General features: G+C 39.3%; 2 protein-coding genes across 4 annotated transcripts in view; both read right to left on the bottom strand.

Moving 5' to 3' along the window:
- pcp4a (Purkinje cell protein 4a) overlaps positions 1-8,851 on the bottom strand; it is a 29,724-nt gene extending 20,873 nt beyond the window's left edge. Inside the window, exon 1 of one of the 3 annotated variants that reach the window (XM_005740392.2) lies at positions 8,659-8,851. In XM_005740392.2, coding sequence (XP_005740449.1) covers positions 8,659-8,754 — 96 coding nt within the window. In that variant the 5' untranslated portion in view covers positions 8,755-8,851. The remainder of the gene's footprint in view (positions 1-8,658) is intronic. The other 2 variants (XM_005740394.2, XM_005740393.2) reach the window with 2 other exon arrangements.
- An 8,542-nt stretch (positions 8,852-17,393) lies between these two features.
- igsf5a (immunoglobulin superfamily, member 5a) lies at positions 17,394-26,446 on the bottom strand. The gene is made up of 7 exons (XM_013912730.1): positions 26,164-26,446; positions 23,694-23,978; positions 20,904-21,023; positions 20,740-20,764; positions 20,539-20,633; positions 20,267-20,307; positions 17,394-17,700 (listed from the first exon to the last, which is right to left on the bottom strand). The coding sequence occupies exons 1-7, from the start codon at positions 26,444-26,446 to the stop codon at positions 17,605-17,607; spliced, it is 945 nt and encodes a 314-aa protein (XP_013768184.1). The 3' UTR covers positions 17,394-17,604.
- Between the last annotated feature and the right edge of the window lie 680 nt (positions 26,447-27,126).

Here is a 27,126-nt window from a genome sequence, read left to right as displayed (position 1 = left end):
CCACCAGACTGGAAGCAGAGATGACAGCATGGAAGAGTGACACTGCTGAGCGATGACTGACTACCTGAGCAGTGTGATGACACATTTGATGGACTAGGCTTTTTTTTTTTTACACATTCATCCCAGATTTACAAAAAAAAAAAGAAAAAACGATATAAAAATAGCTTCTTTTTTTCTTTTCTTTTTACTGTACAGGATGTGACACTGAGAACTACAGCTTAGGTACAACTGTCTGTGGGTTATGTAAAACATCAGCACTCGCGGCAGTAAAACACCAGTGAATGAGGCTAAAGCCATGCTTGTAGCTCTGAGGCTGTACCACGAGCTTATATAAGCACAATAAAAAGGTTACACATCAGCAAACAACAAACCAGGTTTTTGGCCTTGTTACCATGTTTACTATTTTGGGCATAGTAGTGCAAGGCTGGAACGTAATTTTATTCAAGTAGAGGTATTTGCACTTTTCTTTTCATGTTTCTACTCCACAACATCTTTGACTTGACTGTAGCTATCTGACAGGCATTCTCATGGACTTGCCCGTGTCCCTTAAAGAGTGCATGGAGCTTGTCAAGCTGAGACTGATGGGAGATTAGCTTTGTAGACAAGCCACTGACTGTGCTTTCACTGCTGTGAGATCAGTTAACAGCTGCACAAATTGTGGGAAACGAGCTAGCATTAGCAGATAAACGAGCACTTTCATCATAGCAGATTAGCTTCTCTTGTAAACAAGCTTGGTCACTGTGTGTGATGTAAGTAACTTTTAATATAGACTGTGCACATTAGTAGTGAAAGCTTTAATGATAAATAGGGGAACTCTTGCCATGTTCGAATTAATTTGTGTTCCACAGGGTTCTGTGCTGAGACCAGTTCTATCTACATTATTCACGCTTCCTTTGGGACACCTGCAACAGGCTATCTAGGGTGTACTCTGCTTCTACCCCTGTAGTAACTGAATTCAAGTAACCCTGAATTTGGTAAGTGGAAATGGATGGATGGATGGATGGATGGATGGATGGAGCATACATTTTTCTCTTTTAGGTTGGACTATTGTAAGTGATTATTACCAGGTTTTCCTAAAAGCTCCCTGTAAAGCTTTCATTTGATCTGAAATGCTTCAGCAACAGTCCTGTCAGGGACCAGAAAGAGAGAGCATATTTCTCTTATACTGGTTTCTTTTTATTGGCTTCCTGTTAAACCCAGAATTGAATTTAAAATCATTCTCCTCACATACAAACAAGGTTTAAAAAAATCAGGCCTGGACTGGAGGCTTGTAAGGTATTATCTTACAGTAATACCTCACAACTTGAGGCAACTGTTGTTGTGATTTATTGAATTGGATTGAATTGAACTGAACTGAATGCATACTTCAGCAGCACTTTCAGATTAACATCTGAATCACTCGGTTGACCAAATAAACAAAGTTTAACCAGTTGTTTTGCTAATATATCAGCTACATTTTTCATTCACTTTAATTCTTCTGTAGATAAATAAATATGCCATCCATCATCCTCACTGCCATTTGTCAGCCTCCCTCTGTTTCTGTTTCTGTAGCATGATAATCTGTAAGTTTTCAGGCCCCTCTTCTGTGGAACCATCTTCCAATTTGGATTTGGGAGACAGACACTATCTCTACTTTCAAGATTAGGCTTCAAACTTTTTGCTAGAGCATATAGTTATGGCTGGACCAGGTGACCCTGAATCCTCCTTTAGTTATGCTGCAATAGGTGTAGGCTGCCGGGGGATTCCCATGATCCATTTCATGTCTTCTTCAGTCACTCTACTTTCACTCACTATGTGTTAATAGACCTCTCTGCACTGAAAAGTACTGATTCATTAAACCCCTCAAACTCAACTGAAAGTGTCTATCTCACATAAACATCTAAAACAGCATATTTTCAATATATGGAAGGAGCAGTGTGCAGTATTTTCCAGCCGGAGTCATTCAAGTAAAAGTAATAAAAGATCAGCATGGTTTTCCCAAAGAGCATTAGTATGCATTAGGCAGAGTGTGCATTAAAAACTATCCTCATAGTCTTAAAAAAAATCAGTTGTAAACACTGAATACATAATTTAAAACAATAATAAGCAACAATGTGCTGCACTGTTGCACAGAATGACTATAATGTATCTCCAGAAACCTACAGAGATTAGAGCCAGCTCACGTTCTTCCATCCTGTATGCCAGAAATATCCCAGTGGAATTTAAAAACACTCCGCTTCTGTCGGTACTTTCTCCCAAATGGATGATGCTGTTATGATATGAACTGCTAAGTGGTGTGGCAAACCATTTTAGTAAAAAATAAACAAACTAACAAACAGATGAATGAAGCTCATATCGGTTTATCAGTTAAAGGTCATTTGCTGATTCTGATTTACACATAAAGGTTAAGAGAGTCGTTTACTGTTCTCATTCAGGGAAAGGTAATACCACTACTGGAGACTGGAAAGTCAAGAATCTCCAAGGGGCATAATGTGGTTGATGTGATGGTTTTATAACTTGATAAATAAATTAGGATTTCGCTTTCAATTCAGGGTGGCTTTGCATTTTATGTCAGGCAATGGCCACAAGCGAATTATAGCACAGTATGAGTTCTTCCTATAAAAGATTATTTGTAGTTCCCCAGAGAAGTGATGAATGGCATTTTGGGAACCTTGGAGTAAACCTGTACATCTGCAAGGTTCCCTACAAATCCCATCTTGGTCATTTAACCGCAGTCAGTTTTATTTTTTCCCACGTTGGCCTTACTCATCCCACTCTTCCCCCGCTGCTGTTTGTCATTTTCCATGTGCAGAAACCAGGAATGCCACCAAATTACTTTAGTGTAATCTCTATTCACTGTTTAAAGCCGGATTAGGGTTAGTGTGTGCATCTCATATAGAGAATTGGAGATTGAAATGACCAGAAATTGACATTTATGGTCAATGAGCAAGAAAAAAACATCACATGGAATCAACAATATTTCAGTCAAAATTTATTTGAACATTTTCTCCCAGTTGCAGAGATTTTTTCCTCTAATCATCACTTTAGTCCACATCTCTATCACCTCATCTTCAGTCAGCAAAAAGGAGTTTTAAGGAAAATCTATCCCTGAACGCTTTCCCCCACTCAGCTTGCTGTCCTTTTTACACTGATCAGCAACTTCTAACACTCTTATCTCATTCATTTAATAAAAAAAGGCTCTAGTCCACTTTGGATGATGAAACTAAATGCTTTGCCAAGCAGCCATGATAGCCACCACTCTCAATATAATTAAAGTATGAGGTAGGTGAACACAACAGGAGACCACTTAAATGTCGATGCACTGATTGAAGGACAAAACAGGATATCCCCATTAATATGGCCTTGTGGCCATCTTTCAATAATTACATTTTCAAGCAGATTTTTAACAGATGACTAAGAAATTGCCATTTAATCATCCACACACTGTACACGCCACAGCCCACACGCAACAACATGCTTAAAGTGAATCATCATAATGAAAATGACTTTGATTTAAAAGGCTAGTCAAATCCTAAAAAAACTGTAATGTCAAGCAGCACTTAAGCACAGCACGATTAACCTGCAGCAGAATCACAGAGACATTACAAGAAAATCTGATTTCCACATCTGAGTACAGTCTTGTTGACACTAGCTTTTAGCAGGTGGAGGTGTCCACTAAAAGCTGCTGCACAATTTGACACCAGGGCTAAATCTGTTTTATTGCATTGTGAGTCTCAGTTGTGTGGCTTTGTCCATCTTCCTTGTGGTTATTATTGTGCAGTGCATCATGACATTGTCCACCAATAAGTTAAAAAGATCTATCTGTTCATGTCCGATTCACAGTCACAGCTGTCATACACCCTAGACAGGTCACCAGTCCATCACAGACAGACAGCCACTCAGTCTCTCTCACCAGAACCTAACATACAGTATTCCAGATAAGAGATCAACACATATGAAATCACCACCTGTCTGTTTTCCAGAAAAAAGTGTAATTCCAGAGGAAAACTTTATTCCCCTGCATCTTCATTCTGTGTGACAACTTTGCTAATGACTTCACCATTGTGCTACCAACACTGTGTCAAAAAGGTGATAAAAGTGAACGTCTGAGACTACTGCCTGAATGCAGTAACGTCAGTCTCTGTAGTTAGTGCCAGGGTGAGGAAGACCACATAACTGCCCTAAAAGTTACTTTATTTACCACAACAAAGTCTGAACACTCAATTGCAAATGACATTATTTATTCCAGTTTAACTCAGTGCAGGCCACCAGTTAGGGCTGTGATTAGCATTGGGTCCTGGGTTTGAACTGATCATCTGGCCGGGGCCTTTCTGTGTGCAGTTTGCATGTTCTTTTTGTGGGGGCTCTCTGGGTACCACCATAAGGGTTGGTTAATCGGTGATTCTAACTTGGCCATCGGTGTGAGTTTGAATGCTTGTCTGTCCTTCTGAGTTAGCCACTGCGATCTGTCCATGGTCTATGTCAGCTGAGACAGGCTCCAACTCCCCCGTGACCCTGAATTAGATAAGCAGCAGAAAATGGATGGATAATTTAATGCAATCCATTCAGTAGTTGTACTACTGAATCACAGTGATATCACAGTGATAACTTAGCTCATGTTGCAAAAAGAGACATGTTCCTGGTGGGTGTTGGACCTTGCCATCAGAGGCCTGTACTACAAAGCAGTATTTCATCTTATCCAGAAATCTTCAGGGTAAACTCTGGGTTTTCTGTACAACAAAGGTGGTTCACTTCTTACTGGAATATGTTGCCATGGTAGCTGGAAACCTGCTCCACAGCAAGTTATGTTCCAGATAAGAGAACAACACATATGAAATCATCATATTCCTTTATTTTTTCTGATATTAAACAATTTCACTACAGTTTTATTGTTCTACAAGCATTAATAACAGGACAACTACTCAATAACTGCTGATATACCAAGTTTGGACATAGACTAAGGCTACATCTGTGGCCCAGTGCTAAGTGGCTGGGAGAATTAGCACCATTAAGTCCAATGGCCATGCCTCTCAGCCATAAAACAATGGCTTACCTGCTCACGTTTAGGGAGGAGTTCATGAGTAGGAAGAGAGCAAAGTAGAGGGAGAGATCTGAAGTACAGTACCAGATAGTACCAGTCTGTTGCCATAAATAGAGAGCTAAGCTTGAAGGTGAAGCAATTTACTCATTGATCTACATTACTACGTATTGTGGGCAGTAATTTAAAGAATGAGCTTGGGGATACATGTGGTGGAAATGAGTTTCCTTCAAAAGGTGTCTGGAGTTAGAGATAGAGTGATGGGAAGATGGAAGAGCTCTAGGCCGCCACTCAGCTCACAACACATCCTCGGAAAAGTATAAGAAAATCGATATTTACTATAATAATAAAGAACTTAGGATTTTCATGGTAAATTTGAGTTTTACCTCAACAGTGGTTTATCTGGTTAAACTGTATATACACCATCTGACTGCTCACTTGCTTCTTGAGAAGGGGTCACTGGCAGTATGTCACCAAAATAGAGGTCGTATACCTATATAAATGAAAACATGACCCAGGTGTAAAGCCCCTACAGTCTGCATGTAACCAAAGAAGCACCGGGCAGCGGCATCCTCTCTGCTCTCAGTGACTGAAACAGGAAAAATCATTAAAGATGTAACCAAGTGAATACAGAAATCACAAATTGTTGTTAGAGGAGATTTTTTTTTACAGTTATCCAGTAGCTATGTGACCAATCCAGATGTGTTTTTCTCTCTCTTACATGGATCTGCCCTGTGCAGCAGCCTACTGTACACACTGTACTTTCAATGTACTTCTACTAATCACACAAAAGGGAGGAGATGTAACATGACCAACAGCAGTCGCTTTTGCATGGCTGGCACTTTTCCCCCTGAACCACCACGGTGCTGGGTATTGTAGGCAAATCTCCAGGTGAGAAACTGGGCTACACAAGGAGTCATTATCTTTAGCTGGAAATCTGAAAAGTGGAACGGACATATCTTGGCAACCACAAACAGCTGGCTGAAACCTCTCCACTGAGAGCCATCTAATTAAATTTTTGTTCAACAACCGGAGGCTTAAGCAAACAAAAAAAGGACTAAAACTCGAAACAGCACAACAGCAACTACAAGCGACACTAGGTTACTTACACTGGAAAATTCCCATTAGACACGTGCACAGCAACTAGCAACTAAATGAAAGTTTCTATTTTATGTAGCTTTAAATAAGAAGATGATGCCGAGTTCAGACACATTGGTTGAGTTTGAGAAACAAAATGTTGAGAGATTTATGGATAATATGCAACATAAACATCAGCAATGCAGTCCTCACCAGCCTAAAATGCTGCTAATGTAATTTCAAAGCCTCTTACTGGCTGGAAATGCAGAATTGTTCATCACTATGGTGACAGGCAGCACATTTAAGCCACTTTCACCACAGGAGCCTCAGACTGCCTGATGTTTGTGGACACTGCCAAAGATGAATCAGTCCGAGCCTGAACAATACAGCAGGGGATCACTTATGGCCTTTTTTTTTCATGAATCATAGCACAGTGTAAGGCTTAATACGACAGTGATACATGCATTGATTTTTAAAACACTACCAATCCAGGCAGTAGGTTGGCTGGTGTAGAGTGCTGTCTGGCTTTGAAACAGGATTTAGCCTCGGTAGATTGCTGTAATGCAGTTACACAGTGTTTATAGGCATATTTATTGCTTATATGCACTGCCTGTACTTGCTTTAGATGGTAAGATCAAGTGTCCCTAGAGAAATAAGTCTCCGTGTTTTTGATAAAGGTCTCCCCCATTGTCTAGACAACTTAATTGAACTACTTAGATCATACACCCGTGCTGGGGTACTCAGATCATCTTCCCAGTCACTTTTGGTACAGCTGAGATCCCGGCTGAAGACTACAGGTGACCGCGCATTTGCCTTGGCTGCACCCAATTTGTGAAATAACCTCCTCATTACTATCCGTGAGTCCGATTCCATTCAATCCTTCAAATCGCAATTAAAACCTATTTATTTAACCTCGCCTTTTCTACCAGTGAATGCTTGCTGCTACTTTAGTTCTATTCTTAACTTTAAATTATTTTTACATTTTTCTTGACTCTTTTATTCTTTACACATATTGTTCTATGATGCTTTTATTTGTATTTCTTTTGTTTCTGTGTTTTTAATGCCATCAACCTGCGAGCATACATGGTACTTGCCATGGCCTTCATCTGTCTCTATTACTTATATCTGACCCTCTTGTATGTTAACTTTGGCATACCACTGTTTTTTAAAGTGCTATATAAATAAAGTTAGTTGTTGCTGTTGTTAATGATTCTATAGTGATGTGAGTCTTCTCTGCTTCTGGTGGGAATGCCGGTTATCTTGACGAGCATTAAAACTGTGTGGGATTCTGAGCGCAATAAAAAAAGAGCTAGAAGAGCAGTGTTTAAAGGTAAATGGAGCCCACCACTGATTTGCATTTAATTATTCATTCAGAGCAACAGATTCCTGCCCTGGCCTTGCTGTTTTTAAAGACACAAGAATCCATCACAGACATGCGCTATGCAATTTTATTTCATGACTTTTCCTTTGTGTAATAATGACTTATTTATTGGACTTTAACTTCACTCTGTAAGCAGCACACAGGAGGGGAGGAGAGAAGTCAGTGAGTTTGTGTATGTGTGTATGTGAGTGAACAAAAAGACATAACAAGTCTCCAATAAAAGATTCATAAGGTAGAGACAGCTGGTGTTCATCACAATTTACATACACTGGAAGCACTAATCGAGTGACAAAATTACTGCATAATAAAGCCCAACAGTGGACTCAGAGCTGGAGACAGGTTAAAAGTAGCCTTGTATTATATGGTTTTAGTCAGTCCAGGTTCTTGGGTTGAACGAGCGGTCTTGTTGGAGCCTTGGCTCCTCGTGAATGCTCAAGGAATGTTTTATTTCCCTGGGTTCCCAGCTAGCCTTGAATAATTCAGAAACAACAGGACTTACCCTGCCAGTGAACACTCTTACTTCTAATCTCCACTCTGACATTATCAGACTGGCTTCTTCTTTCACATCTGAATAGTTGTATGATTAGACTAACTGTGTAGGTCAATGCTGCCTGAAATGTCACTGGTAGCCATATTCACCAGTAAAACTTCAACACACACATACACACACACACACACACACACACACACAGTTCAGCGGTTTGAGGAGTGGCTCAAACAACCTGACTGTGCTGGCTGTCATTTTAAGTTTGTGAAGTGATTAAGATCATCAGAGCTGCAAAAATCCCATCACGTATGCTGAGAGTCTGCCTGGTAGCTGCACATCAGTTCCAGTCATGACAACAGAAGCAATATTCATCTAGGCTGTGACTCACTGTAACACTATCGCTTATCGCTTTTTTGCGTAAAATGTAGGAATGTGGGGAAAAATCGAGAAAAGCGCACACTGAGTTCATTCTTCATGTTAAACATGTGTGCATGTTATTTTTATGACTCTACATCAAAGTTGAATATCGATTATCTCAGCAGCAAGAGTGTTGGACAAAGCGAGGGTTAAATGTTATTATTATTTGAATCTGCAGCTCTGCTCTTATAACTTTATACCAAGTCCGGAATATCAGTTGTCTCTGACGCCAAAGTACAAACACAAAGCGGAAAAAGCGATTTACTAAGAAGAACCTACCTCACTCATGGCTTCGCTGTGCGTGTCTGCGTGTGGATTTCTGTGATGCTCACCGGTCGACTGACTGAAGGTACCGTCCTCTCCACGCGCGCACATTCCGCTTTTATAGCGCAGGAAGCCCCGCTCCCCCCTCACCACATTTCCATGAAGCCAATGGGCTCCTCGTCTGTAGCTCAACACTAAGGAGCAGCCTTCACGTCTTCCACCATCTGCTGATTCTGCGGGTCCGCTGAAAATAAAATAAGCCATCAAACACATTTTTTTTCATGTATTATATGTTTACTAAACTGGATAGTTTGATGTGAAGCTCCTGTTAATCCCGAACCAGCACAGCATGTTCCAGTCGCTGTGGTCTTACATTTCCGATGTTTTCTGGCTAATGTTGATTAATTGTTAAAACCTAAAAGATTAAACTTTTCAACTATTTCAACAATTTGAATTTTAGTATTAATCTCCAGTCTACAAATGCATATCAATTTTAGTTGATTAGTTTATATCAATTGTAGTGACTCTGCATCATGAGGACAAAGCAATGGTTGAAAATTAAGCAGGGAATTGGAATTTAACCACGCCTCTGACTATTGGTGAATCTAAAAAACACCATGAGAAATGCAGTGAAGGAGACTTGTGGATATTTCTTTTGAAAAAAGCCACTTTTGTAATGTTTTTTGAACCACTGTGTTACGCTGTGGATTTTTGTTTGTTTTATGTTGTACTTGTAGCATTTTTAAGATGTGTTGGGCAGAGATGCCACCAACCGGGGGGCGGGGCGGGCGCACCCCTCATAAAATAAAGATAATACAAAGATGTCTCCGATATTATTTTTCCAACATTTTCAAACAATAAAAGTAAGGATTCATGAAAAAAATGATACTTTTTCATGGTGGCTCCTGCTGCTGCTTGAGACAGAGCACATTTGGAGTATTGTTTGGCATTTTGATCAATAAAAATGTATTATCCAGAATGTATTTTTTTATCCACCCACACAGGTGTTTTTACTCATAGCTGCGTGGGTTTGCAGAGCCTTTAACTACAAATAGAGTGGGCAGATATGTAGTATTAATAAGTAGCACTGTTAGTAAGTGGAGATCAAATTTGCACTTTTGTACTTCCCAGCAGTATTTCTCACGATGATGGTGAAGTCTGGTTGGCAGAGCACTGATGCTGTGGGGCTCCTTTGCAGCAGCAGGTGCCTGAAGGCGTATTGGGGTAGAGGGAATATTACTAGTACATATAAAAGAGGAACCCTGCTGCAGAAAACTGCAAAGTTGGACATTATTTATTTCCTATTTTATCTTGAAGACCTGAAAGTAACATTTTATCCCGGTTAAGTAGTTCAGTGAAAGAGTTCAGGCACACTTACCGCTGTAAAATGTAGCAGGCAAACTGATGTGCAATGTTGCTATAGATCACTTTATAAGATGTCTCATTTATGTCAGTGACTACTGATTTTACAATAATGCATAGAGTGTTTTCACATTATGAATGTGTGCCTGATTCAATATATAACACACTGACTGATAGCTGGGATATGTTTTAATAGGTTTTATTATTACTCGTATTATATAATTAATTATTATCAGCAAATCCAGTTGAAAGGGGGGACATTGTAGCCACCGTAGCACACCATGGCCATATTTATCAGACGGAATGAATGTGTTACCCCGTGTGTGTGTGAATCAGTCCTGCTGCCTTTAGAGGACAAAAAAATCTGTGTGGAAAGAATCAGTAATATCAGGCCAAACTATGTTATTATTACTGGTTTTGACTACATCAGGGGAACTAATAATTGCTCCCATTAAACACTCACATACCAATAAAACAAAGTTATTGAGTGTGAAAAAATACCAGAAAGATTTTTAACATACTCGTGTTGATTTTATGGCTGAAACTGTTAATTGAGGAGAAATATATGATTTAGTCATTTGTATTCACAAACTACCAAACTGTTGCTGTGCAACAGAGAGGAGCACTGGAATAAATTATGAACTTACATTTTTGCAGGTTTTTCTTTTTTTTTTCAGATTTATTTTTGCCTGTTCTTACAGTTTTCAGAAAACCTTTTTCATAACTTTTCATGTGCATGCATGTGTGTGTCTGCACACTCGTGAATCAGGCAGAGTTTGAGTAAACCGCAAATCAGTCATGTTTTAATCAGAGCCTCAAGCTGCTCACAGATCCACCACACTCAGTGTCCCTCAGGATCCACCTGAGGTAATAACTGATCATCAGTCACTCAAAGCCCTGATTCACTGGGACTGCCCACACATGTCAAATCTCATCGACTCCTTGAAATAAAGTCTTCACCAGTGTGCAGAGCTTATTTTTAAAGATTTTCATGGTGTTGTTTCATTTCTCTCTTTTCACAGAGATGTTAAAGAAGGATCCTCAGCTTGTTTTCTTAATCAGTCCCAGTCCTATTTATCAGGAGCATGCTGAACATGTGGAGACTGTGTGGCTGCAGCATGGCAGAAAAACAAGAAATACATTCAAAGCATCTCTGCAGCTATCGTTGATAAAAGAAAAAAGAAAAGAATGGATAAATAAACAAAATACATCTGGTGGGTTTTTTTATGCATTTGAACTCAGTGCTAATGAAACGTCTTTTGCATTATTCTGTTTTAAGCTGCTCAGGATCTTTTTGAGTAATACTTTACATCAGGGGTCCCCAACTCCAGGGCTCGAGGGCCGGTGTCCTGCAGGTTTTAGATGTGTCCTTGATCCAACACATCTGATTTAAATGGCTAAATTGCCTCCTCAACATGTCTTGAAGTTCTCCAGAGGCCTGGTAATGAACTAATCATTTGATTCAGGTGTGTTGACCCAGGGTGAGATCTAAAACCTGCAGGCAGTGGCCCTCGAGGCCTGGAGACCCCTGCTTTACAAGTAACAAAGGCTCACTTTGGAAAGCTTCAGTGGCCTTTACCAGGTTACCCAAAAGTCACAGACTATATGCAAGACTGTTTGTTTATTTCTTTATCTATCTGTCAGTTGTCAACACAGTGTTGTTAAAGTAACTCAACATTTGAAAATAAAACATATGTAAAGTGTTTAAAATTGACCATCACCACTATAATGGCGACAAATAAATAAATTAGCTTCAGATTTAGATTTCCACGTGGCCTGAAACAGAGCTCCAAATAACGCAGCTTGGGATATGTTGACACGCAATTTTGTGCCAACAAGCAAACCCAATATTATTTTAAATCCAATAATGAGAGTCTGAATTAGTCTTTTGTATTAGATGGATAAACAAGTAAGTTCCATGTGATTTCCAGTAATTAGTTTTTCTTCGTTCTGTTGTTTTTTGTCTTTTTGTTATTTCTCATTTTGTTTTGAAAAGCAGTTTTAGGTTTGTCTGCAGTTCAGGTGGTAGATTTAGTCATCTACCAATCATCAGGCTGGTGCATCAGTCCCTGACTTCTCCAGTGTACATGCCAGTGTATCTTTGTGTAAAATGTTACTCCCCAAGCTTCCCCCTGTGCAGTGTGTGATTGGAAGAGTGAGACTTGTGGGAGAAAGTGTTCAGATGAGTAGAAAGATGCTATACAAGAAGCAGTGTGTTATAAAGGACCTGCAGCCCCACAGCTTTCAAGTCTCTTACTGTCTTTAGATCCCTGCTCTGGAAATTCAATTAAATTTTATTTATACAGGACCAAATTACAACAATAGTCGACTCAAGGCGCTTTATGTTGTTAGGTAGATCCTACAATAAATGAAATCTCTGAATAAAAAATGTCACAAATGATATTATTAGTTACATCCTTAAATACATCAGCATTTACAGTATATGGATGTGTTTCTAGAATGTGGTGAACATGTTGGCTTGCTGATCGCGTCAGCAAACTCTTTCTGAACTCTAGACCCACTCTGTCTCCGTATCCTGAAGACATATTGACAATCTGACAAAGTGGGCACTCACGCATTCTCCCTTTGCACGCTAAGTTGCAGGGTTATCTATTACCAGATGCAGCACAAGTAAGCCCTCTCCCCCAGTCTGACAGTCACCAGCTTCATTCTGGCTCTTGTAATGCTGCTGAGGCATTTTTAGCAAAGAAGCTGCTCGAGATCAGCTATTTTTAAGACTGGTCTTCTGAAGAAAGAGCTTTCAAAACACTGGAACTTTGTGTTGTTTTTGATCGCTCCATCATACTGTGTGAGGAAAATTCCTTGCCTCCCTTACAGCTTAAGGCAATAAATCCCATCACTAAATCAGATAGTTGTTTTTAGTCATACAGCAGCTGAATACACTATGCGGTGATATTAGGAGGTAAACGCACAGACAGTGGTTTCTGTAAGCGTTTCTGACCCCATGCAATGAAAATGAGATTTCAGAATGTTTTAATGATAGTATGCAGACAATCAGACGATGACATATTCAAAGTCTTCACAATTTTAGTTTTTCCACAGTTTGAAGAAGTAGTTTGTTGCAGATTACTCAACATCTGTCCTTCTTTACCTGTGAGAAGTTCTCCCTCTCTTAGATGTTCTTTTCAAACCCAGTTATGTTACTATTAGTTGCAAAATGTTCCTCCAGCTGTTTGTTTTTAGTACCATTTATTTTTCCTTCGTTGCTTTCCTACATTTTTGAGATGTTTTGCTGCCATCAAGCTTTTATTTTTTCATGAAATAGTAAAAGGTCTCATATCGAACATGTCATATGTTTTGTGTTTTACTGGGAAAAAAACATGGGATTTGAAAATCTTATTCAAATTTTAAACAGCTTTTTTTTTTAATTGGGGCTGTAAATTAAGAGAAACAACACATTAAAGTTTGGTTATTCTGGACAGAACAAAGCATTTAATGAACTAAAGACTTCTCTTTATTCATCTGTCATTCTTACTTTTTTACATTTCTTAGTTTGTGGAATTATTGTGGCATGATAGTTAGCACTGTTGCCTCACAGCAAGAACATCCTGAGCTCAATTCCACTATCAGGCCGGGGTCTTTCTGTGTGGAGTTTGCATGTTCTCCCCGTGTTTGTGTAGGTCAGGGGTGGGTAACTCCAGGCCTCGAGGGCCGCTGTCCTGCAGGTTTTAGATCTCATCCCGTGTCAACACACCTGAATCAAATGATTAGTTCATTATCAGGCCTCTGGAGAACTTCAAGACATGTTGAGGAGGTCATTTAGCCATTTGAATCAGCTGTGTTGGATCAAGCATACATCTAAAACCTGCAGGACACCGGCCCTTGAGGCCTGGAGTTGCCCACCCCTGGCGTAGGTCGTCTCTAGGTACTCAGACTTCTTCCCACAGTCCAAAGACATGCAGTTAGTGAGGATAGGTTAACTGGAAACTCTAAATTGCCCATAGAAGTGAATTGTTGTCTGTGTCTATGTGTTAGACCTGTGACAGACTGGTGACCTGGGATAGGCTCCAGCCCCCACGACCCTGAAAAGGATAAGTGGCAGAGGAAGGATGGACCTTTAAAGGAACAATAGTTCAACAGTGTTATTACAAAAACAGCCGTTAGCAACATGGATGGTTGTGGCAGCAATAATACAAACTGACTGACTTACACAGTTCTCTGAATCACTGTCCCAACACTTTCATGAATAACGACAAAGAAAAGGTCTAGTCCTCCAACATTTGTGTACTGTACAGTATGCCTGTAATGCGAAGGGCATTTTCTTGGACTTTGTTAAAATATAAACAAAAGGAGAAATAAAGGGGTTACTCATCGGGCCAGGTAATTTTTTGATTGCTGCTTTTCCTAGTAGAAAATGATTAGTAGGATCCAAATATTCCATAGTTTAATCGACACTATGACACTATCGACATGTTCTGTCAGCCAGTGGTTTTTGCAAGCAGGATGCATGTGTGCGCTTCCAACTCTGCACAGGAAATTTGATGATTGAAGTCTGCTTTGTGAGATTAATTTGTTGGACATTCCTAATGCAAGCGTGAAACTGCCCAGAAGTGCCCTGAAAGCCAGGATGACTCAACAAGCAGCACTATATATGGCTTATCAATAGTCATTACCATAGCTTTATTCATTAATTTTATTGGTTCTGTTCATTACCACTTACATCCACTGCCAGCCTGCTGTTTAAGTAATTATCTATTTTTAGGAGGAACCAAGAAGCCACTGTTTCTGCTCTTCACATCCAATTACAATGCTGTAAATCGTAATAATCATATATGAAGGCTGAAATAAGCTACTAGTCTTCTACTCACAGAAAATGTGAACAACTAACAAGAGTAAAATCAAGGAGTATGAAGAGGATCTTCTTTCATATTTAAGCCATTAATCGCAATTTCAAAGACACTAAATGGAAGAGAACATTACAGGCACTAATGTGATTTCAAATATGGAGACGTAAACAGTGCAGGTAATCGGATTTAGTGTCAGTTTTCTCAGACTTGAAGGGCTCTTACAGCAGCGCTGTGGAACCTCACTCTTCATCAAGACACTCTGACAAGCCTCCTCAGCACATCGGCTGTCTAATGTGAGTCACTCCCATCAGTTGTCCACACACAGAGATGCAGAGCCATAAAGCTGCTGGTTATTCCTCTCAGGCTACACAGAGGCTAAACTGCTTCTCTGTGACTGTAGAAATGATTCAGCTGTTGTCTCTCAGCTGATATGGTGTTTTCAGCCTTTATCTCTAGAATCAGTTACTGCTGGTTTAAGCAGATCAGATGAAACATTTAGCTGTGATGTCTTAGCTAACTCCACTTTGTCTCATAAAAACACAAAGTCAAACTTTCTCACTAAGTAGTCCCAAAGTTCATCTCAGAACCTTCAGTGGCTATTTGAATGAAGATCGCATTAAATCTACTCACAAATTAAGTTTAATCTCTAATTACATAGGAGTGATAATGAGAGCGATATCACCTAATTGATCCAGTGGGGAGCGTTGCCAATCAGTGGCTTGTATTTGATCGTAAAGCTCAGCTGGACGAGTTTGCTGCATTCTGGTCGTTTTCACCAACAAATTCCAAAAATTGTTTCTTGGCCAAGTAAAGGTCATCTGAGTCCAGCTGATCCAGCAGTCGATAAAAACGTGCTGAATCTGGAATTACTGGCGTACATTAAAGTGTGAGAACAGCATTTCTGTGCCATAGCAGGAATTACGGTTCGTTTTGGCTTTTGACCGCTTAAACAGCAAAAATGTCTGAACTTGTAATTGAAATCTGCTCATTTAAATCTTATTTTAATGGTTTAAATGGTCCAAAATATTTGAAATATTTATTATTTAATTTAAAAGTTTTGTTGTGGCTCAGTAGGGTTTCACTTGGCTATGGAAATATAAATCTCAAAAATTAGAGTCTAGATATAAGTGTGAGGCACTTTTTTTGTAGGTATACCCATGTGGCCCCACACTCCAGTATACAAAGCTCCAATCTGGACACCACTTAGAGCCTGGGTGCCTTGCTGGAAAAATGCAGCCGTACACATCATACCGTCGCCAGGCAGTTTGGTTTCTACAATGATTGAAACCAATGAAAATACTATGAATGAAACTACAATGATTGGACCCCTCATTTGGTTTGTTTAATTTTACTATGCCTTTAATTCTTAAGGCCAGAAGGGCCCAGGCAATGAACATCCTATGGTACCTCTTTCAAATTGCCCATAGGTGTGAATGGTTGTCTGTCTCTGTGTGTTAGCCCTGCGGCAGACTGGCGACCTGTCCAGGGTGTATAGTCTCCAGCCCCCCTGTGACCCTAACAAGGATAAGTGGAAGGGAATGGATGGAGGGACATTTAGCTTCCGTTGTTCAATTGAAGGTGATATTTTCCAGCTGATTTCCAGGTGTTGTACTTTTGCGAACTCCTCATAGGGACAAATCAACATCATATTTGGTCAGTCTCAACTACAGACTTGGGCCACATTAAATTGTGGAGCTTTTGAGTTTTTGTCATAGGGCGAGTCCGTGGCGCCACGGCGATCATTTTAAATTTGTATTTGCTCTCATTCAAATATGGTCCAATCTGGCCCAAACTTCCCACATGTGATAAGGCTCCGCCCCTGAAAACATTTCAACTGCCATATTTGACATTGGTGACAGCGCCACCTAGTGGAAACAGGAAATGTCATGTTTAACACTTTGGGATACAGAGTAGAGGTGGGTGACCCGAGCAACCTTAACTAAATTTGTCCAGGAAAAGCCTTAAGAAGTTGGTCTTGGGCTACATTGAAAACTGAGTTTTTGTTAGAGGGTGTGACCCTGGCAAAATGACGAATTTATATTTTGCACCATGACGAATAAAATTGCTATAACTCAAAGAAATCGTGTACTCATGCAATATCTGAGCAAAGGATACTTTGGTATGGAGACTGGAACAACAAGGAATTGAACTGCCAAACCTCCAGTTAGTAGATGACTTGCTCCACCTCATGAGCTACAACCACTGCAAACTGCCCGTGCACAGCAGCTGGCTAATAACTTATACATGTGAAACTGCCATGTCATTCTCAAAGTAACCATTTAAAACAGGTTTTAATAATGTTTTTTTAAATAGACAACTCTTCAGAGAACAATTGCTTTACAAGTAAGGAGATGCAAATTAGGGGATTTAGAAGTTTAATCACTTTCATCACTTTTGAATCAGAATCAGAATCAGAATCAGAAAGGGGTTTATTGCCAAATGTTGAGCAGGTTTACAACATTAGGAAATTGCTGCGGTGCAAACATACTGCCATAATATTTAATATTTAATATATTTAATATTTAAATTCACATAATGTTACAATAAAAATGTACACAATTCGTATATATATCGCAGGGTTATATGATTTCTTCTCTACAATAAATGATGGAGGATTTAAAATCTGCGTGGCCACCTGAGGCTACAGCCTTCACACTACATCAGTCTTTGGTTTGAGCAGATCCAGTCATTCACATCACCTTTTATCCAGACAAAGCCGAGCACCGTTTAGATGCTGTGCAGGTTTGTTCCCAGGCTCGCAAACATTCAGAGACGTGTCCTCTGTTTGTCCTCACACAATCGTGGCGTGTCTGTGTTTTATGAAGCCTGGATCCTCAAATTTGTAGAAGGCACCACCTGCTTGTGCACTGTTTGCCACAGTAGATACCTAAAAATCAAAAACAGCAAAATTTAACATTATAAATAATAATAAATCCAAAATTTTCTTTCAACATTTTCATTAACCTATATTCCTGTGTGTTACTTTAAAATCTATACAACACATTAATCATATTCCTCCTCTGAACACGTAATCAGCTTGGAAATACTGCAATGTAACTGTGGTCTTGAATAACATCGTTGTTTATTGGGTGCGTCATTCAAAACTTAAATTAGTTGCATGGTAAAACAGTGACTCATCCATTTGTGCCCTGCCTGCTAAAGTACATGGAAAAATTAACATGTTCATAATTATGGAGAATATATTTTCACGTGGTTGAATGCAGAAGTGAAGCCACATGAATACATTATCATGTTTGCTCATTTACCAGAGCAAAATGATCTGAATGAATCAAAACAGTCTCAGCATTTCCAAAGGCACACAGCATGACTAAGCAAAATTTGGACTGTAATGTATGCCACCTGTGTCAAGTGTTCTGCCCAGTGTTACTCACTGTGGTTTATGTAAAGAATATGGTTCCAAGGATCAGATGGATTCAATACTAGAAAAACTGGTGTTCTATTGTGTGATCTATGAGATGACATTACAGCATGAAACAAAGATTGAACTGTGAAAAAAACGATGCTTCTCTACAGGTTGGCTTTGCCACAGGAAGTAGAGCAGGTCAGCTGATTGTTTGATTCCTGGCTGCTTCAGTCTAAATAGCAAAATGTCAAAGTATCCTCGAGCAAGACACTGAACCCCAAGCGTTCACTGGAGTATGATGACATTATGAAGACAGATTTGAACCACTTAAGCATACAAACTGCTGCTGCTTGACTGGAAAAGCTCTATTTAAGGGAGGCATTATACATTTTATCGCATGATATCTTTTGAAAGTCCAGAGGGAACATCTAAAAAAATGTTTAGTTGGACTCAAGGATAAAACGGTTCGGTTGAAGCACAACCATAACTCGAGGATTCACGATGACAAACTTAAAAGGCAATCAGGTTTATTCAAACAAGCATCTAAAATCATGACGTGATGAAAGTTCATATTTTAGGCTGAAGATCCAGACAGAAAATAGACTTCACTATGTGGTGCTGACACTGAACTGTGAAGCAATGATTGCTGTTTAGCTAGTATTGTGGCTCTACCTAAGGTAACTGCAGTAACTCTGAGTCAGTTAACAAAGAGATCAACATTTTTTGTTTCTCATTAAAATGTCCTGAAGCATTTACAGATAAACTGCTGTTCTCTATAATATCAGTGAAATATCTCAACATCTACTGAATGGATTAGCATAGCAGTGACACATGACCTTGAGTCATCATGTGATCAAAATGAACATTTTCAAGGTAATTCGAGTATTTTTCCCCCCACAAAATTAGCCCATGTCCTACTTTATATTTACCCTTAAACAAAGGCTATGTTCACACTGCAGGCGAAAGCGCATCAAATCCGACTTTTTTGACCCTATGCGACCCATCTATCCGATCATGGTGTGACAGTGTGAACGGCACAAATCCGATATTTTCAAATCCGATCTGGGTCACTTTCATATGTGGTACTGAATCCGATACATATCCTATGTTTTAGAAAGCGAATGCTGTTTGAACGGTCAGGTCGCATTAAATCCGTCTTTTACGTCATTGACACAAGACAGACGCCAATTATCAGCTCCGGAGAAGCGCCCGAGAAGACATCGCGAACGAGCTCTTCCTGGCCATCCAGTGTAGATGTCAGTGAAACTGTTGGGAAGACAACGTTGGAGAAACGTGAACATTTTCTTTGTACTGTATAATCTGCAGATTCTGACAGAAATCTGCAGCTATCCTTTGAAGCAGCGCTCCTCTAAAACAGCAATAAGGATCATTATTAGGTTATTTACATTATTATGTAAATAACAAAATAACTTCAAGCAAAAATTGGGAAACGTAAAGTCCGAAGTCTTTATATTAAGGGCCATCAGTCAAACAATAGTTTGCTCTGGGTCTAAACAGAGCGCGTTGTGTGTGACGTCTTCTTTTGCGCATGCGGCCGCTTTGAGCGTTCACACTAGAGCGCGTTTGCTGTCGCATTTTATTTGTAGTGTGAACGAGCAGACAAAAAAATCGGATTTGATCAAAAAATCGGAATTGAGCATCAAGACCTGCAGTGTGAACGTAGCCAAATAGTAGTTTGCTAATATGCTAAACTAAGATGGTGATACTGGTCTTCTGAAAAGCACTGTATGCTAACTTTAGCATTTAGCTCAAACACTGCTCTGTCTAATTACAGCTTTACTGGGCTGCTAGCACGGAAGACATAGACGAGAACTGTAACACATCTTTGCTCTTCGCTTCCACCAAAGTCACCAGTACAGTGCAGCTGTAAGAAAAGGAGTTGTAAGAAAGTCACAAACCCAACAAAACTGCTTTCTATTGTCCAATAACAGTCCTGTGATTGATTGGTGAGCTGTCTGCCTGACAGCCTATTAACCCATCCCAATGTCAGCTTGGACAGGCTGATAAGCTAGCATGTTTACTGCTGCATAAAACCCAGACCAGGATCTAAATTACTGGAGCTATTTACCTGGAATAAGCCATTGTCAGTGATTTCACTGGTAGGAACATCTGCGAAGAGAGAAGCAAAACAGGAAAACAAGGATGGATCACCAACTATGCAAAAAAATGTAAAGATTCAAAGTGTATCAGATGGTTTTGGATAATTGGATTACCTCTAAGATTGTTCAGAGATTTCCACCAAAGAGCAAAGTACAAGAACAAGTACCCTTTTATCTGTTAGATACTGGTACAGTACACGAGTAACTTCTTAAAGGCTTGTGTGTTTGTGTTCAGTCTTACTTGTCTGACCCTCCGGCACATATGCTGTGTTCACTTGTCCCTCTTTGTTTCTGGGTCCATGCACACCACTTAACTGGCTCTGTGTCCTCACTCTCCTACAGCACACAAATATGAACATCAGTCAGTTTTACTGTATGCTGAAAAAGGTTTATTAGCTAATAAATAAATTAAATGGCAGAATAATTTTAAATCGGCTTTTACCTCATTTCGTCCTGATAGTTTGTTTCTAAAAACAGATTCACAAATACTTGTAGTTAACAAATGAAACAGTGACTTCTGTATTTGTGCTCATCATCTGTTAGTATAACATTTGTGATTGTGGGGACACAGAATCTACGTAGTTAATGACGTAATGAGACCCTTACGTTTTTCTTTCCTGCGTTTGTAGCAGAACCAAATTCCAATGATGAGCAAAACCAGCAGAGCAAGACTTCCAAAGGACACAACCACAGCTATCAACACAGTCCAATTAGGCGGCTTGGGAGCTTTTGCAGAAGAAAGATCAGAAGTAAGAGAAAGTGATTCAAAGATTTAAAGCTGTTGTTATCACACTAAACTGTTCAATAAAAGCACCTAAAACGGAGGGAAAGGAATAAATTTCTGCTTATTTAAAACTCAGTGTCCAAACTAATCCCTATGTATCTCATACTGTGCCTAGGTTCAATTCAATTCAATTCAGTTGTATTTATACAGCACCAAATCACAACAACAGTCGCCTCAAGGTGCTTTGTATGTAAGGTAGACCCTACAATAACACATACAGAGAAAACCCCAACAATCATATGACCCCCCATGAGCAAGCACACACCTATACACAGACACACACACACACACATACACACACACTTCTTTTATGCTTTACACATTACACTGCTTCATCTGATTGGTTATCACTCACAAAACAAAAATATTTGAACAGAGTCCACTGACATCCTGGCCACAGCACGACTGTGGTTCTCTTGACAAATGAGAACTGATGACAACCTTTGTGGTCTTTTCCTCTTCTCTGGGAGAGGCAAAAGCGTGGCGTGTTAAATTACATATTTAATTCTGCAGAACATAATGTGAATGTCTAAAGCTTGCGTTAACTGGATACTTTTTCTGAGGCATCTAACAAAAAACCTAAAAGGTGTGGGAACTAGATGAGTATAATACCAACTCAAGAATTAGTCCTGTGGCACTGCATAATGACAGTGGACATGACCATATTAGGTATATCTCTTCTTACTGACATCATACAGAGACAAGATTCAAAAAACCTAAGATTGGGCATTCAGAACAGTCCGTAGCTGTTATTCTACTCTATTTATTTGAAGCAGGACGCTTTACTTCCTGGTAGAAATGTCACTTCTCCCTCTTTGCATATTACAGCATAGAATCCATGTGATATCTGTGTCCTCTTGGCTGGCTCCAAACATTCAGGGCTATTGGTGTTAGGGTAATTACTCTACGTTATAAGTTGAATATTTTTTTTATTTGGTTTTTGTCTGTTTATTTTATTTTATTTTATTTTTTATCAGATCTGATAAATTATATATTTATGTCTATCTGTGGATTTTCACTTATTCATAAGATCTGAGCATACAGTAGAAGGATTCTGTTATACTGGCTAAGGCAAACAGTAATATATCATCATTCACGCTGTCGGGCTTTGTCAGGGTCATTCATTAAAGGAAGACCCTGCCGATTACTTCTAACACTGAAATCATTGTTAGGACCTTCATGTCCGAAGACGTTTATGCACTTTTAGAGAATCTCTCCCATTAATTGGAGAGAGTCTTATAATCCCATGTGAGATTTGCCTCCACACGGAAAAAAACGTGAAAATATAATTATCTCCTTATATGATTATAATATATCGGTGTAGGGTGTAATATGTTACAAAGTAATACATGCCTGTAATCACTTTATATTTTTCAGTAACATAGTAATGTGACATGTTACTAACATTCATTAGTTATCTGCATGTGGATAGAAAGGAAAAAGAATCCAACAATAACATTTTTCTTCCTGCGCACTCTTGCAGCAGTCAGTGGATTTCAGGAGAAGGAAAATGGTTAGAGCTTTGACGCAAGCTTTTTGCTTGCTTAACAGGACACGAGCATCGTGGTAAACCAAACTGCATCCGGGAGAGAAACACATGTATTATCCTGCTAACAGAACTTTGGCGCTTTGAACTTTTGTCTCATCTGCACATAAAGCTCGCTAACACTAAGCTAGCTGCCTGTTCGTATTTCTAAAGCAGGATGACTGTGGCGATCACTTTGAAGTCTCTTAGGCTGGTTTTCATCTTTGTTTTGTGTTCATACGTAAGAACTGAAAGAAAGATTGTTTTCATTAGGTTACACATGTGTATTGGTGTGCAGACAACAAGACAGTATAATTCAAGTAATTTTATTAAGTAATGACAAAGTAATGTAACAAGTAGTGTAACAAATTACTTTCTCCAGCGAGTAATAAAGTAACATACTGCATTACTTTTGAAGAAAACAGTAAGTAATGTAATACATTACTTTTTGTGAGTACCCTAATACATGGACAGTTTCCAGCTATACCGCCTCACATTGCGTCCATGACTGTCCAGACTTGACCTATGATAAAATTCTATTACATCATATTTACATTACCTGGTTAGACCTTTATTTTAGATTTGGTTTTAATTAGAAAAGTTTCAGTCGTGCAAGTATGTTGTAAAGCGTGTTTTGGAAGGTGACAGTTTATTGCTCTCTTGCTTTTAATCTCCTGAACCAAAATCGTCTGAAGTTCACCACGAGGGCACGTACATCTAACTCTTTTCTAAAAGTGTGATTTAAAACAGCTTTTAGATTTAAAAAGGGCAACATTTTGTTTTAGGTTTAGCAAAAAATAGTGCAGCATACCAAAGGTTTAATGAAAAATACTAACATCTTTGTTTTACACAGGGATCGCTTTGCACATAAAATGACAGTTTTCTGCTTGTCTGCACTCTGTGGTCAGACTGGCAGCATTGCAAAGGTCGTTGGAATTAAAGTGTAAAGTAGTGGCAGTAACACAAATAGAGGAAATGACTCAAAAACAGATCCTCTTGTTTCTGAAGGTAGCAGAAGTCACGGCTTGTAACTTCTTTGTTAAACATTTTCAACTTTCTACACAAAAAGTAAGTACGAGTTTCTTACCAACTACTAAGAAGAGAGACGTTGATTGCGGAGATGTCAGTGCTGGGATGCTCACCAAACATTTGACTGTCGTGTCTCTGACTGCCTGGAAGGTTAGTACACTGGTGGAGTTAAAGAAATCCCCATTATCTGTGAAGTTGTCCAGGGTGCTGTTCATAGCGTTACCATTTAGAGTCCATGTGACTGTAGGTTTGGGGTACCAACCAGCTGCTACACACTGGAACGTTACCTGCTGGTCATACATCACCTTCATGCTCGGTCCTGCGATGCTGATCGTGCCGTTCTCTGAGAAAGACAGAGGAGAGTCCAGAAGAAAACCCATTTCTGACCTTATAATCAAAGAGTGGCGACAATGTGCTGTCCACAATAAATTCTTAGCTTCACGATTGGACCTGAAGAATAAACTGAAAAATATAGATGAAAGTTGTTCCCTATATTTAACATTGCCCTTAAAAAACACGAAAAGACCAAAAATCTGCAGTAAAGTCATGTAAGCAGAGATCGACTTCCTCATAACTTCCTCCAGCTGAGATTTAGAGATTCATGTTTAGTATAGAAGCCAATGTAGTAAATTAGTCAAACAACCAATAAACCACTGCCAAATGTTGATCGAGCTTAATTAAATTTTCACTCATTATATCTCTGAGAGTGAGCTATGTTATTTCCTCAAATTATCATTAAGCTGAGTGAAATAAATACTTCATCCTGCTCTAATAAATATACACCACAGAAACAAACCTGTGGCTATAAACAACTGCTGACAAATACACCTTGTACGCATGTGTGGATAATATTTTATAATAACGTCTTATATCTTAATAAGAAATTATTGTTTTCTAACAGCAGGCTTCATTTAACCAGATGTCTGGTCGCTATCTCATAAAAGACCCTCTCCTGGCACTCCTTTGTGTTATGTCGGGGCTTTGATTCTCTGTGTGCTTTATTAAATGCTGAAATGCAGTATTTGCCTGTTGACTTCTTTATTTTTTAAATATGTTATATAAAGGGACTGGGTGAAGGAAACTGTTGCAATGTTAGCGATCAGCAGTAGTCGATCCATGCACTGCTCTAGTTCTCCCCTAAATGAGCCTTTGCTCCCTGTAAAACGTGTTCGGACCATTTGCACTTTTACAATTTTACCACGAACCTGAAATATTAGCTTCTGTGTCAAAGTGACCCAGCTCTCATCTACAGTCTTTGACTACACCCCAAGTAATAGTTTTTAGAATCAGCTCAGAAGCACGACCGGGGGTACGGTCATCGTTTTCTTCAGCATAAGGTTATGCACTGATTTTAGAGTTAAACTACCAATGCAAAGTTGGGCAGAACAAAATTTCCAGGGACTCTTTTTAATATGGACACTGGAAATTACCAGGTAACACATGGCCAGATCACCACGTGGGAGAAATAGGCAGGTGTAAAGATCAGCACGTCTTTGACAAGGGCTCGATCATTACAGGGGTGCTCCCATTCAGGAACTCGTATCGTTTCACTGTGAAACTCTCTTTAACCAGAATGTTCACTGCGAGTGTCCCTCGTTAATGTCCCCTTGCAGAAAAGCAATAAGATTCTAATCAGCTTCATGAGACAGCTCTCCATCAGTGCTTCACAATCAATGTCCATTAATAGGCAGACCAGGACTCAGATTAACAACATATTTTACTCCATACTGCTGTCTGTGTAAAAGCTTGGCTTCAGGCTGATTATCTGGAAAACTGCTAGATTCAACATCTGAGCTGAACACATGTCAGGGCTGAGCTCACATACAACTGAACTGCTGACACTTTTACAACCTTTCTAAATCTTTCCAAGCCTGCAACAAATTTATTGTACAGGGTTTTGTTTTTTGTTTTGGGGGAACACCTAAGGAATTATTTCAGTCACTGTTGCCACGGTTTCATTAGGTTTACACTTTGTTAAACTGGAAAATATAAAAGACTCGCTCGTTTTTTATAAATCCTGAAGTTCCACAACAATAACCCAGATAATTTATTCATAATTGTCAGCCAGGGTCTAAATAAACTGTTTAACTGGTTCATTTATGAGATCACTGCAACTCTGTGCATGCGTGATGCTAATTTTATCCAACTAGATTTATCAAATTAAAATAAAATAAAACAGGCTGGCCTGTTGCCATCTAACATTCTGTCAGCGTCACAGAAATGGTCATTTCAACTTTCATTTTAGCTTTAAAGCTTTTTGTTTCTCTTTCTCATCAGATCTACTTTATGGTTAGACGCTGCTGCCAGAGGCCGTTGAGAAGCCTGAAAATCAGTGCTCACTGCTGTCCTCCAGAGTACACTCCAGTCATTACAACAATGGTGTGAAAATACAAGGAAAAGAAGCTAAAGACCTTGAAGGTAACATCCTCCTCTAGGTTTGACTGGCTGCACATTGAGGTTAGAGGTCAACCAATACATGAATTAGGCTTTTAGATTTCAAAACGTCTGATACATGTTTACGAACCCACCTTGTACAGAAAGCTGTGCTGTTTTTTTTCCATATGACCCTTGAACCGCACAGATGACGGGCCCGATCAGTGAGCGGCTGACGTTATGGATGGTAAACTCCACACAACTGCTGTTATCACTGGAGCAGAATCTAGCAGAATACTGCTCTACTGGGAGTATTGTAGTGTTTATACGGACTGTGAGGACCAGAAACTGTCCAACTGTCCAGGCCATGAATTCCCACGATCCGGTCACTCTGGCGATGAACTGGGCATCGGAGCCTTTAAGCACTGCTGCAGTCATCGGCTCCAGCTGAAACTGGTCTGACACTGGTAAGTTTAAAAGAGAATAGATGTGAGGATTTGCAACCTTGTGTGGAACATAGAGGTGTTTCTGCACATTTTGTTTGACTAAATGAGCTCCTGTCACTGATGATCATATAAAACATATTTCTTTACTGTGATAATACCTTAATTCTGTGATTTAGAAAATACTTTTGGCCTTACTATATGAAAAATTATATTTAATATCATGATCTCAAAGTGTATGTAACATTTACTTAAAAGGGCCACATTCATTCTTAGGTAAGGTTTGAATTTGCTTTAAATACACATTCTTCTTCATGTAATATAATAATAAAATATCGGAGATATTCTTTTGAGATTCTGCTGTGTGTTGACATGATTGCATTACAACATCTCCAAAGATTGCAACCAGTTATATCTCCAATCATATCAAATCCTAAAAGTGTTCCACTGAATTCTGATTCAGTGGATTTTAACTTATTCTAATGTTTGATGTGAAAACTGCCTGAAGCTCCTGCATATGCAGGGTTTTAAACTCTACGCTGGCACATAATAGCTGTTTGGATAAATGCATAAATATGCATAAGTATACAAAGTAACTCTGGTATTAACTGAAGTTTTAACTACAGTAGACTATTATGAAAGGTGTATAAAGGTGTGGTGTTGGCAAATCACAAC

The sequence above is a fragment of the Pundamilia nyererei genome, unplaced genomic scaffold, assembly GCF_000239375.1.
Source record: "Pundamilia nyererei isolate P.nyererei 1_Seehausen unplaced genomic scaffold, PunNye1.0 scaffold00099, whole genome shotgun sequence".
NCBI classification, from domain to species: domain Eukaryota; kingdom Metazoa; phylum Chordata; class Actinopteri; order Cichliformes; family Cichlidae; genus Pundamilia; species Pundamilia nyererei.
Note: the sequence above shows the minus strand (reverse complement) of the source record. Positions and strands in the feature narration are given on the sequence as shown.